Genomic DNA, 14,147 nt, shown 5'->3' on the forward strand with positions numbered 1-14,147 from the left:
AGCTATTACTATAGGAGAGCCAGAAGAGTGAGCCAGAAGAGCCAGAAGAGTGAGTCTGCTCCCTATAAAGCACTTAGAAAACTTGACAAAATTGATAAATGCAATCATTTCAGTGTTCTGAAGGTTGACCAAAGGCATATATATTCCGCTTTGTGTGATTATAGGCTGATGCTGTGTGAGAACAGTTTGCTTGGGAGTCCTGCCTAGAGTTATTCTCTCCCCTTTCTTCCAGTTTGGTTAGCACAAAGTTTCTTTTCAGCTAGAGCAGATATCTCTGCCCTCAGTAGAAAGGGATTTGCTTGATTGGGAGTTGGTAGGTGATATTCATGCATTGTTGGTAGAAGCACTAGTCATTGAATTACAAAAGAGGGTAATAAATTAGAGTATATTTGAAGGCAAAAAGATCTTACAAAACTGTATGTTCAAGGAGCTAGAAGAAAGCATAAGCATAGTAAAACAAGACATAGAAAACCTAAACTGAATGTCTGGAGATGAAAATTATAGTGTTTGAGATGAAAGAAACACGCTGGATAGGATTAACAATAGCCTAGACATTTCAGGAGAGATTGATGAGGTACTTCCATAGCACGGTGGGTTAAACCACTGATTATGACACCAGCATCCCATATGAGTGCTGGTTCAAGTTCCAGGTGCTCTGCTTCCCACCAAGCTCCCTGCTAGTGTACCTGCAAAAGAGGAAGATGGCCCAAGTGTTTGGGCCCTGACTACCATGTGGGAGACACAGATGGGGTTTCAGGTTCCTGGCTTCAGCATGGCCCAGCCCTAGCTGTTGGGGTCATTTGGGGACTGAACCAGTAGCTGGATCTTTCTGTCTCTCCCTCTCTCTCTGTAACTCTGACTTTCAAATAAATAAATAAATTCTTTTTTAAGAAAAGAAAAGATTAGTGAGCTTGAAGATACAGCAATAAAACTATCCAAAATGAAACATAGAAATGGGACTTGCCAGTCCTGTGGGACAACATCATATGATCTAATCGGTGCAGTTGGAGCCCTAGAAGGAGGAGTAAGGACCTGAAAACATTACGGATTTTATTAAAAATCTGACCTCATATATTGTAGAAGCTCAATGAATCCCAAATGAAACAAACATGAAGTAAACTAATTGAACACCTAACATATAAATCACTATTATTTAGATATGAGTGAAGAAAGAACAAAGGAAAGTAAATTGCAAGTAAGTACCGTTGGATAATTTTGACATTTGTAATGGATATAACCATGTTTTCTGAGAACATGTCCTAAACTAAATATAGATAAAAGTACATTGCAACATAGATATGTCAGATGGCCTATTTCTAACAAGACAAAAGATAAAAATAAAACATAAAATTCTAGAACCTTACTATGTTATCAGACAATTGACTTATTTTCTCTGATAGTTTAGTAGAAAGGGAGGCTGAGATTTGGAGTCCAATAAATGAGAATTCAAATTCTCTTCCTCTGTGTAAGGCCTTGGACAAGTAGTTCTTATCACTCTGACCTCCATTTTCCCATTTATAAATTTAGACTAGTGCTGCGAGCCCCGAAGTGTGGTGCTTAAGTGATCTCATAGATGCCTGTGTGAAAATGCATAGCACGGTGTTTGGCACATCACTGCCTCTCTGTGCATGTTTTGTTTCTTTCTTCTTTATGATCCTCCCTCCCTGCTAGTATTTCCTGGCATCTCCTTGTGCTTCCACTTAATCAGTGATATTGGTACTGAGAGAGACCTTACAGAGGTTCTAGTGTCAGGCTGTCTTTTTAACAATGAAGAAATTGGGCCCCAGTGACCTCATATGTTTACCAAGGAGAGAATGTCCTGTTACCAAATTATTGTATGTTTTAGACAATGATATTAAAAGTAAGGTCTCTGTTCCTCCTTAGAAGTAAAATGGGAGTTAACATTTGCTGCCAATTTTAGAACACAATAATGCTGATCTTGAAACGTTTAAATGAATGTGTTCATATTTCAACTAAACTTCCAGAATGGTAGGAGTGTTGTTATTGATATTTTATGGCAGGATAAATGAGACAAAATAGAGACAGGAGTTTAGCTTTCAAGATCTTGGCCAAACTGGAGTCACAAATCAGATATTTGAATACTGTGCTCTGTGCAGAGGACATGTGTCTTAAAATAGCAGTTCTGTAAATATATGTAGTAAGGAATATAGTGAGTTACATTTTAAACATGAAAAATAAATTGCATATAGCATAGTATGTAAAACATAATTATAATGTATGCTTATTCTTTTCAAGAATTAATTTTAAACATGAGTAGAGACCAGAATACAGACCATGAAGAGTACCCACACCCAGAAAGCCACATGGAAGCCAGGCTGTGGCATGCGGCTCCCTGGGCAGGAGCCCAGGGGATCAGAAAGCTTTCCATGTTTCCATTTTTAAAGTATTTTCTATTGTTTGATTTAAAATATATATTAAAAAATCAGCTGCAGACACTATTTATAGTTACAGGAACTTTTCAGAGAGAATAATACGAAAGCACTACAGAGCTGCTGGAAATTTTAAATAATTCTTTGTAAATGCCCTAGGTTAATTTAGATCCCTGAAAACACATTAGGAAATTAAGCTGTAATGTGAGCTAATTCAGATTTTAATTTGGCAAAAAGAATGATCCAACTACACAGTTAATGTAAATAGAAGCATAACACAGGGAAATTAATGAGGTTTCCTTCCATTGAATCTTCAAGGAGGTAGATAATTAGCTTCTTTTGTTATTATTGTAGGAGAATGTGGCATTGTCTCTGAGGTGTAAAATAACTGTGGCTTACTAAGTGATAATGTGCTTCATTTGTCTTTTTTTTTTTTAATAATTATTTATGTTAAACTCTTGTAGGATGAAGCTGCAGCACAGCCGCTGAATCTCTCATCCCGACCCAAGACAGCAGAGCCCGTAAAGTCCCCAACATCTCCCACCCAGAGCCTCTTCCCAGCCAGCAAAACCAGCCCTGTCAATCTGCCAAACAAAAGCAGCATCCCCAGCCCCATTGGAGGAAACTTGGGAAGAGGATCCTCTTTAGGTAAATGGAAAAGTCAACATTAGGAAGGGTCTGATGAATTAGGTTAAAGAAAGGACATCCGTTTAGTGACATCTGGTCCTTGTCACCCAAAGTTTCCCTCATAAAAGACAATACTGTTACATTTTTCACTGAAACATTATACAACTTAGTATTTGGGTGACCAGACGTTTCGGGGAAGGTCTTAATGCAAAGCCCACTGGGGTGGATGCTTTAGCTGATGATGACGTAGAGCCGATGAATCATAGACCTAGGGACTTCTGTGTCCTCTAACTGCTTTGCCTCTGAAGTAACTCCCCAAGGAACCAAGGACCCGAACTCAAAGCTGCCTGTCTAGAGTCTAAACTTTCTGTGAAATTGTATTTTTTCTTTTAGAAATGTAGGTAATTTCAACACCTCTTCCTGTATTCATTCAGCATCAGAACAAATATGAATGGCACACTTCAATGACATGCATTAAATGAAACTTATCTAGGAAGACATGTCATAATGCCGCTCTCCCTTGTTGCACTCCTCTATACTTTGCAAGGTATCTCCAAGGACTTTCCCATCCTTGTGTGAAAAGTGTCGCTCCCCCTCTTCGTGGAGGAACGACACAGGACCCTGCGCTGTTCTTTTGTCTGCTCGGCCCTCCCCGGGTTTGCTGCTGGTTCTTCCCGGGTTGGCTACCGTCCCTTCCACCTCCGTGGAAGGGCGGTTCCCCCTGCCACTTTCCCCACTTCCGTGGGGGAGTGGCACACCGCCGGCCGGCTCTCTCGGGGGCTGCTCAGGTGTTCCTTCAGATAGATGTTCCTGGTGCATGTTGTCTCTCTCCTCCTTTATAGTCCTCTTCCACCAATCCCAACTCTGCTACCCACACGCCGAGTACGCTGCTCTCCTCCAATCAGGAGCAGGTCCTGCTGTTTATTGGTTGAACTGGAGGCAGCTGTGTAGAAGCTGTTTGCTCCTCTCCCAGCGCCATATTGTGGGAGAGCAGATGCATAGAATAAGTCTTAATTCCAGTAACAGTCTAATCCGAGTTGCTCCCCACAAAAAGTATAGTATGGAAGAGAAAATATGGGCTTTGGGATGAGACAGCCTTGGACTCAGAGCTCTGTAACCTTGGAAAAATTACTTAATCCCTTAAAATTCAGTTTCCTAATCTCTGCAAGGAGAATGTTACCTAGTTTACATTATAAGTATTAAGGGAAAAAAATTCACATACAGTTCCTAGTACAGTGTACAACACTTAGAAGGCATGCAAATGGAAAGCGTTAGAAGGAATGAATACTGAAAAATTTGCATATATGTATCTGGAGTAAACAATAAATGTGAAAGCACCTGTCAGCATTACTGAATCCTGGAGCCTGCAATGCTTATTACAACAGATAAAATAATCTACACTTGTAGCCTACACTTAAAGTTTAAAATCCAGTCTTGCCTACTTTATTTCATTTGACTTCTCACAGTTACTCTAGTGAGTTAAGAGTGTTTTATCATGACTTTCATTGTGGTTCTTAGAGGAAGAATGACTTGCCCACAGCCCAGCTATTCATCGGCAGAACCAGGACTGGAGTGCAGGCCTTCTCACACACAACCCAGCAGTGAATCACAGCTGGAGTGTCTACTGAACAGTGCTGAGTCTCAATGAACCTTCTGATGATGAGATGTAGCATTTGAGACATTAGCTGCCCAGTGGCCTCTTGAATCAGGATGCCCCTTTCAGGGGAAGAGGTGATTCCACCCCAACCCAGTGGTGTCCATGCAGAAGAGAGAACTCCATCATTTATTATAACGCAGGAATTTGAAGAATATTCCTTGGCTAGACTTTTGGGAAGTTATGAAATAAGGGGGAAAAACTGCCATAAGGATAAATAATAGACTTCATCTTGAAATGGGACTCCTGTTTTCCACTTCTGAATTTTACTTGGGAAGCGTTTGTCTGGTATACTGAACATCATACTGTGATGACTATGTCACATCTTGCCATATAGAGTTTAAACCTCAGCAGAGCATATATTTTAGATCATGAGCTAGACATGGGCTGAAGCAACAGTACCCATGCTTGGTCAGCAGCCTTGTCCATATGATATTGGGTAGAAATAATATTTTTATCAAAATAACTCCAGAACAGATGATGTAGTTATATAGCCTAAAAAAGTAACTGACTTATAAAATAAAAAAATTTTCCATTGAATAACCTTGGGATTTTTCTCCTAAACTCAAATGCATATGCATAGGCATTGCACATATAGGGCATGAAGTGAGTTTGATTGTAGTTTGGTTTCCTCTGTCTCTTCTGTCTATGTGAAATACACACACACACACACACACACACACTATGAAATGCTCATACCAGGCCTCAAACAAATAGATTATGTTGAAATTGATCACAGCAGCTGAGATCTATCAGTCATCAAGTAATTGCGCCCTTTTTGTCTAAAATTGGAAAAACTTATCCAAATTATTCATTTTATCTACAGTAAAATACAGGTTATAGTTTCATCTTTAATTTTTCATCTGTGTTGCATAGGATGTCATGAAAGTAAATATTTATTCTCACTTTATTTGGAGCTTTGTATTTCTGTGAAAACCATTCCCACACACATAGCTTCCCTGTCATGATGATGGTGCTGCGAGCAGTGGGTGTGCGGGTTGGGGGTGGGGAAGGGGTTGTCATTCTCTTGGTAAACAACTGAGGCAACATGATGAGAAGAATGCTTCATTAACCAGCCAGCAACTGGGGAGTGGAGAGTCTGGTGTGTTCTTTCCCGCCCCCTCTCCCCTGCAGTGGATGTGTGAACACACAGATACAGATGTCACCAAAATATACATGTAGTCTCACAGATGTTTTTCTACTAGGCCAGAAGCAGCTTCCCTATATTAGCACACCAGCTATATTTGGAAAGCCTGGACAGATATTTCTGCCCCTTCTCCAACCTCATGCCCCTTCATCCCTGCCAGTTCCCCACCAAAGGGGCTAGATTGTGCACAGATTGTCTATATAACCAGAACAAATATCTCCCCTGAGTAGAGACACAGTTGGAATCTAGCAACTTTCAGCTGTGCAGAGGTAGGTGAACAGAACTCAGGTAGCCTGGAATACTGGAGTATCCTCCAAGGGAAAACAAAAGCCCAGTCCAGCTTACTTGCCCTGATTTTCTGTGAATAATATCCTACCATTGTCTCAGTAGCAAATGTGCCCCTTCCTGGCTTAGAGAACATAGCATTCTACAGGGCCATGGATAGTAGTGGTACTTTTCAAGGGTCTGATCTCACAAGCCTCTAATAATGCATCCTGTGTATGCAGATATTCTATCCAGTCTCAACTCCCCCGCCCTGTTTGGGGATCAGGATACAGTGATGAAAGCCATTCAGGAGGCTCGGAAGATGCGAGAACAGATCCAGCGGGAGCAACAGCAGCAGCAGCCGCATGGTGTTGATGGGAAGCTGTCTTCCATGAATAATATGGGGCTGAACAACTGCAGGAGTGAAAAGGTAAAACTTGCTTCCCTCCTTCACTGGATCTGCTGGAACAGAGATGGCCTGGCTCTCTCTCCTTTGGCTCTTTCCAGTTTCTCAAGTATCAATTTGCAGCTAAAGTTTTGGGCTTCAATCTTGAGAACTGTCCTGTATTTTATTTGAATTTGTCATGTATCACATTTAAACATTACTGCTGAGTAACAAATATACCCTTTCCCCCTCAGTGTGGGTTGCCTCCCAGGTACCCAACTAATCTGCTGATTGGTATGTCTATCTCTCATGTTCTGAGATATTTGGAAGTATCTTATAATAAAGGGGACTTATAATGTTATTGTACTATCAGAGTATTTAAAAAAAGTAGAAGCATATATGCTCTCAATAAAGTCTAATATATTGTGAATCACCATTAAATGTAGTAGTTAGCTCTCTAATCAACCAGGAGAGAAAACCAAGCAATACTTGCAAAATGTATTTGTTACTTTTTGATTCAGCGAATTATAGATCGAGTGCCTGTTCTATGATGGACTCTGTTGTAGGAGCTGGAAATATAGCAGTGAGTAAATCTGACAAAAATCCCTGCTTCTTCCACAGAGCTGACATCCTACTAGGAGAGCACAGGCAATGAAGAAAAAAACAATTAAGTACATAATGTAAAATCAGGAAGTGAATAAATAGCATGATAAAAAATAGAAGGAAGTTAGGGAGAGGGTAGTTAGGGGTTGTGATTTTAGATGGCGTAGGAAGGACTCTCTGAAGAAGTGACCTCTAGCAGAGTCCTGAATTAGACAATGGTGCAGGCTGTCTGAGGAGTGGGAAGAGGAGCATTCCCGGAAGTGTGGATGCCCAGACTGTAGGACCAGCAAAAAGGAGACTTGAGATGGCAGGAGTGTAATGGAAGGGGATGAAATAAAAGTGATAGCTCAGGGCAGATCATGTTAGACAGGGTGCTGGGCCCTGGAAAGCCTTGCATTTTATTCTGAATGATGGGAATCCCTAAATGGTTTTGTCCAGGGCATTGAGATGGGCTGATTTCTGCATAAAAAGATCATTCTGCCTACTGTGGAAGAATGGACCATAGAAGGCTAAGAATGGTTCTAGGAGACCAGTTGAGAAGCTATTGTAGTAGACTGGTTGGAAAAATCTGGTTATCTGATAGTGTGAAACATGCTATTTTTAAAAAAAGAGATAAAAATACTTTCCTAGTGCTAAATTGTGAGAGCTTTTTAAAAATCATTTTTAAACATAGGAATTATATAAGGACAAATGTGTGGCTTCTTGGGCAATGTCTAGGGTAACATTTTAGAGCAGATTTAAAAATATATTTCCATTCATACTTTGGTTCGGTAAAGTCTAAGAATATAACACAATGCAGCCACAGCCAAGAGCCTCCTCTTTGTTGCAGTACACGAATGCTGTGGTAGAGATGCCATGAATCAGAATAAAACTTGTAGTTTCCTCTGTTTCTAAAAGGAGTTTGAAAATAGTGTGTGCAAGAGGTCAAGAGGGAAGCCTGTGGTCACCTGTGCTGTTACTCAAACTTCTGAACATATCAGCATAATCAGAATGTTTGTTCTGTATTTGTTTCCTGTGTTTCCTTTACAAAAGGTATGATGATGAGATAGTCTGAGAATACGAGTTGCTGTAAGGAATGACTGCAAACTGGGTTGATGAAAACAATAGACACTTATTCTCTCACAGTTCTGGGGCCAGTCCCAAGCCAGGATGTCAGCAGGGTCATGAGCCCTCAGAAAGCTCGAGAGAATGCTCCCTTGCCTCTTCATAGCTTTGGATAGTTGCTAGAAATACTTGCCATCCCCTGGCTTACAGCTGTAGTAGTACAACTTCTGCCCCTTTCTTCCATAGTTGCTTTCCTTCTCTGTGTGTGTCTATGTGCCTCCAAATCTCCTTCTCCTTATTAGGATACCAGTCTTTGGATTTGGGGCCCAACCTAATCCTGTGTGACCTTGTTTTAGCTTTATTACATCTGCAAAGACTCTAGTTCCAAATAAGGTAACATTCACAGGTACCAACGATTAAGACTTCAACATACCCTTTTGGGGGTACAGTTCAACTCATTATAGGGATACAAAGCTGCTGCTTATACCAAACCAACCTCTCGCTTGACTCTTGATTGTTCCACTACACTCTTTGGCCATGACAAGCAACAGCTGGAGGGCAGGGGGCTGGGAAAGAGTGCATGGGAATGGGAGTACGATGGGACTCTCAAAGTATGTACGTGATCAAAGCCTTCACACAGATCCGGAAGCTTAGCTTTGAAAGAATGTTGACTTCCCAGAGCTAGTTTAGTAAAGAATTTGACTTTACCCTCAAATTGCACTACCCCAAGTTACTGATTTTAACATTATATATGCATATATAAAAGGGTGGTTGGTCTTTTGGTGCCTGTTAAGCCATTAACTTTTATATGCTTGGGATTAGTCATGTACATGCCAGTCAGTTTCTGCTCCATCATTAAATGCTCCTCTCCCACCAAGTGTTCCATCCCAGTTTAGAACCTTGGCAGCTGCCTTCCCAGACAGAGCCCCTCCAAGAGCTGCCTGAGTGGATGGCTCTGTAGAGTGTGGTTTGAGGACCACAGGAGAAGAAAAGCCTTGCTCTCAAACCTCTACCATTCTGCTGTTAGAAGTAAACATAGTCATTTTTTTAACCCAGAATACAGTCCTCTGCTCAGTGAAACCACTACAAAATAATAGCAAATTTAACCTTAATGTGAACAACTTCACAGGATCTTATTTTGTGCTATGTACAGATAGTAAGTGGGAAATTGTGCTAAAAACAAAAGACCAGAAACATGTACCGTCTCATGGTTTACAACTTTGCCAAGGGTTAATCCTAAATTTAGTTTGAGCATCATGTCATTGATTATTTTTTAATTTGGTATTTTAGATTTTATTTATTGATCTTCAAATGAAAGTCATCTATGATCACTGGTAATACTAATAACACTGAAAGGCATGTGGTGAAAGAGCTAATCACCCTCTTCACTCCTGTTAGCTCCATTAATTATTCACAAATCTTTGGGAAGTAGTAACAATCACTAGAAACTCAGAAATTTTCTGGGCATAGATAAGAAAGTATTAATAAGCTTAAAATATACATTCTTAATAGTAGTTACTCATCAGCTGTGTGATATTTGAGAAGCTGATTAACCTCTCTGAACCTTAATTTCTTCATCTGTAAAATGATTTAGATACAGTGATTTAGATCATAATGAAATATGTTATATGTGAATACACCTAGTTCAGTTCCTGGCACATAGTAGATACATCTTTGTGTTTCCCATGCCTTTAAACTAAACCATAGAGGCATGGCGCAGCAGGTAAAGCCACCATCTGCAGTGCCGGCATCCCATATGGGTGCCAGTTTTTGTCCTGGCTACTCCTCTTCCGATCCAGCTCTCTGCTATGGCCTGGGAAAGCAGTAGAAGATGGCTCAAGTCCTTTGGGCCCCTGCACCCACGTGGGAGACCCAGAGGAAGCTCCTGACTCCTGGCTTCGGATTGGCACAGCTCCAACTGTTGTGGCCAGTTGGGGAATGAACCAGCAGATGGAAGACCTCTCTCTCTCTCTCTCTCTCTCTCTCTCTCTCTCCCTCCCTCCCTCCCTCCCTCCCCCCCTTCTCTTTCTGTGTAGCTCTGACTTTCAAATAAATAAATAAATCCTTAAAAATAAATAAATAAACTAAACCATGGGTGATCCTTTAATGTATAGAATAAATAAAATACTCTACTCTTCTCTGCAGATGATAGGTTTCAGGACCTCTAGGTGATGCCTGTAACTGTAGATAGCACAAAACATAGACTATTTTTCACCATGCACAATCCTATGATAAAGTTTAATTTATGAATTAGGCACAGTATGAGATTAACAACAGCAATAATAAAATAGGGCAGTTAGAATATACTATAAGAAAAGCTATGTGCATATAGTCTCTCTCTCTCTCTCTCTCTCTCTCTCACACACACACACACACATACACATGCACATCTGATTTTACTGTAGTCATCTTCTTCTTGTGGTGGTATGACATGATTCAAAACCTGTATGAAAATGGAGAATGTGGGTACTGTGACATAGCATTAGCCTACTGTGTTTGGGTTATCTGAACATAAACACTGGGATATCCCAGCAGTTGATCTGATAACCAAGATAGATACTAAGTGACTAATGTATGGGTAGCATATATAGGGTGGATGTGATGGACAAAAGGATGATTTACGTCTGGGGTGGGATAGAGCAGAATTGTGTGAGATTTCATCACACTACTCTGTATGGTGTACAGTTTACAACTTAGAAATTGCTTTTTTCTGGAACTTTCAGCTCAATATTTCTGCATTATGGTTGACTTCAGGTAACTGAAAGTACAGAAAGTGAAACCACTGATAATGGGGTACTATTACATACTTTTTGTTGCTGCTATTCATATTTTTTTCTGTAAGGGTTCTGTTACATAGAGAGGAAGAAGCGAGTCTGTTTTCCCCGTGGTGGGCAGGACATTGCTCAGGTTCTCTTGCTTTCCCTAAGTGTGGATGTGTCCCCAGCCTTTTCTTGATGAAATTTGAGGGCTTGCTTGGCCTTGAAGATCTAGAGTTGCTTCAGGGTGTATCATTTGAATTGGAGGCAGAACTGGATCATGAAATTGGTATGCTTGATGACGCTGCTATAAGGAATACCATCAATTAGTTGGCTTAACCAGCAAAAACTTATTCTTGCAGTTCTGGAACCTGGGAATCCAAGATCTGAGTGCCAGCATGGTCAGTTTCTGGTGAGGGCCCTTTCCTTGATTTGTCCATAGTGACATTATTTTTGTATTCTCACATGGACGAGAAGCAGAGGTGTGATCCCTTCATCTTCTTATAACGTCCTATTCCCATCATGAGGACTCAACCCTCAGGACCTTAGCTAAGCCTAAACCTTTGCTTTCCAAAGGCCCACCTCCAATTACCATTGCACTGGGAATTAGGACTTTAATGTGGATGTTGAGGGAACGCAGTTCAGTGTGTAGAAACCTATATGTTGTTGACTTTGTATTATCATTTGGAGTTCAAGCTTAATTACTATTATCTCCAGGTTCTACATATTAATTTTAAATATTTCTCTTTGATTTTTCTTGATTCATTTGAGAATAAGAAGTCTGAGGTTTGAAATGATTGGATTTTATTTTGCTTTTGATGACATGGAGAAAGATGAGAGAGGAGGTTAAGATTGAAAAAATTAATCCAGACTTGATCTAAAACATATCACACTGAATACAAGTGAACCCATAAAGGAAAGATGCAAAGTGGTTAGTTACTACAGAACCAAGAAACTTTGATTTGAAGGGATTTGTTGTCTCAGAAGATAACTTTTTTAAAAGATTTGTTTGTTTATTTGAAAGTTAGAGAGAGGAAGAGACATGAAAAGAGAGAGAGAGAGAGATGTTCTATCTGCTGGTTCGCCGCTCCCCATATGGCAGCAATTGTTGGAACTGGACCAGCCCAAAAGCTGGGAGCCAGGAGCTTCTTTTGGGTCTCCTGCATGGACAGCAGGAGCTGAAACACTTGGGCCATCTTCTACTGCTTTCCCAGGTCATTAGCCAGCAGCTGGATTGGAAGTGGAGCAGCAGGACACAAACTGGTACCCATATGGGATGCTGGCATCACAGACAATGGCATAATCTGCCGCACCACAGCACTGGCCCCTCAAGAGATAACTTTATAAGTTATTTTGTACACTGCAAAAGTCCATTATATTTAGGGATGTTGTATTCATAAGCCCTCCTTAACATGATCTCCCTCCTGAATAATGACACTGTTTTGAATATGTATTTTGTGATTCCACAGTCTTTTTGACTGGCTAGGCTTGATTTCTGTCCTTGCTCCTTAGATTAGTTTGCAATTGGAAGAATAAATTAAGGATGATGCTAAAGGACTCTGTGATGATAGCTTTGGCTCTCTTTAATCAAAATATCCATCTTAATTTTATGAGATTCCATGGGGTACTACTTTTCTTCTGAGGATCAGATTTTTCTTCTGAGTCAAAGAGGATAAGTATATAATGTGCAATAAGACTGGGAAATGGACTGTGACAAATTTATTTTATCTGTCTTCAAAATTATGTTTCCTTAAAGACCCATAAATTAGATTTGTAAATTTCTTCTTTGTAAGCCCTAATACCCTTTTTAGATAATTTTCACAGTGCTGCCATTATAGAACTTTATAATTTATTAGGCATACTTTTCATTCTCTTATTTGGATATTCTTTTTACATTAGTTTATTTATTTCAGAAACAGAGAGTGTGGGGAGAGATGCAGAGCCAGAGGGAGACGGAGAACTCTCCTCCTCTGATTCATTTCCCAAATGTCCACAGTCTGGCGCTGGGCGAGACTGAAGCCATGAGCCAGGAACTCAATCCAGATCTCCCTCATAGGTATCAAGAACCTAGTTATTTGAGCCATCCCAGCTCCCTCCCAGGATCTGCATTAGCAGAAAGCTGAAATTGAGAGCCAGAGCCAGGAATTGAACTGGGGCGCTCAGATGTGGGAAGTGGACTTCTTAAACACTAGGCCAAATGCCCTATTTTCATCCCTACTCTATATAAAGGAGCGTGGCACAGATTTGCGATCACTGGGGGCAGACCATTGATGGAGATTAGCATGTACATTTATTAGGGTGTGCACGTGGGATTGTCCCCTGAGGAACCGAGCAACGGAGACAGCAAAAGCCAAACTGGGCCACAGAGGAGGTCATGCTGTGATGCAATCTCAACTACGTGCTTGGGCAACTCTGCCAGGAGCTTTCAGGCTGCCATAGCAATTCAGAATTGTCCTAACGTGGGGCACGGGGCGAGCGTTCATACATTTGCAGCAGCAAGTCACTGGGTGATGGCAGCCCCGGGAAGATGACATGACTTTGGGTGAGACTCTTCAGCTGAGGCAACATTCAAGAGGGCCCACAGCTGATGGCTGGCTACCAACAGCGTTTCCAGCAGATGAGGGAAGAAATTTCCGAGTCCTGAAGGAGGATCCAAGGTGTGCAGCATGCTTTCCTCTGTAGCATGTCACATTTAACATTAGATGTACGTAAGACAGGTTTTGTACATGGCAGAAATGTGGCCAGACATTTACTACACAGCCATAGGAATGCTTCTGCCTTTATACCACATATAGGATCGCATAAGTGTCCATGTACATGTTTACCCGCGGTGTGTTTCACTTTATTGAATAAATCCTTCTTTTGACCCTTTAAAAATGAAACGTTGTTGACTTGTTCAGCCAGAACAGCACCAATGGAGATGTTCTGGTTGACTGTGTCATGGGGTGTTTAGGGTCTGTTGAATATATAGATTGTAGGGACAATAGACTGTATCGGCACCTTAGGAGCTGTTATGCTCCATCATGTCAACATAGCCTCTTCACACAGATTCTGAGTGCCCTGCTAGCAGAGGTCATAGTGACTGCCCTCGGTTTTAGTTTCCCACACCAAGAGTACCAGCCCTCTCAATTCCTGTCTGGGTACCAGTATAGTTAGATCATATTATAGGCTAATTGCTTACCAAACTTTGTTGTTTTTCCATCTCTACAATTGAGAGTATTTTAGGTATGACAGTTCACAGCATAATTTTAAGCAGACCACTTCTAAATATCCTCCA

The 14,147-nt window shown here is 40.9% G+C and overlaps 1 protein-coding gene across 50 annotated transcripts in view; it reads left to right on the forward strand.

The window, feature by feature from the left end:
* The window catches only part of SOX6 (SRY-box transcription factor 6), a 647,773-nt gene that overhangs the window by 559,526 nt on the left and 74,100 nt on the right, over positions 1–14,147 (forward strand). For all 50 annotated transcript variants that reach the window (XM_051833972.2, XM_070073077.1, XM_070073091.1 and 47 more), the window contains 2 exons: positions 2,855–3,038; positions 6,325–6,512. In XM_051833972.2, coding sequence (XP_051689932.1) covers positions 2,855–3,038; positions 6,325–6,512 — 372 coding nt within the window. The remainder of the gene's footprint in view (positions 1–2,854; positions 3,039–6,324; positions 6,513–14,147) is intronic.

Source organism: Oryctolagus cuniculus, chromosome 1, assembly GCF_964237555.1.
Source record: "Oryctolagus cuniculus chromosome 1, mOryCun1.1, whole genome shotgun sequence".
Classification (NCBI taxonomy): Eukaryota; Metazoa; Chordata; class Mammalia; order Lagomorpha; family Leporidae; genus Oryctolagus; species Oryctolagus cuniculus.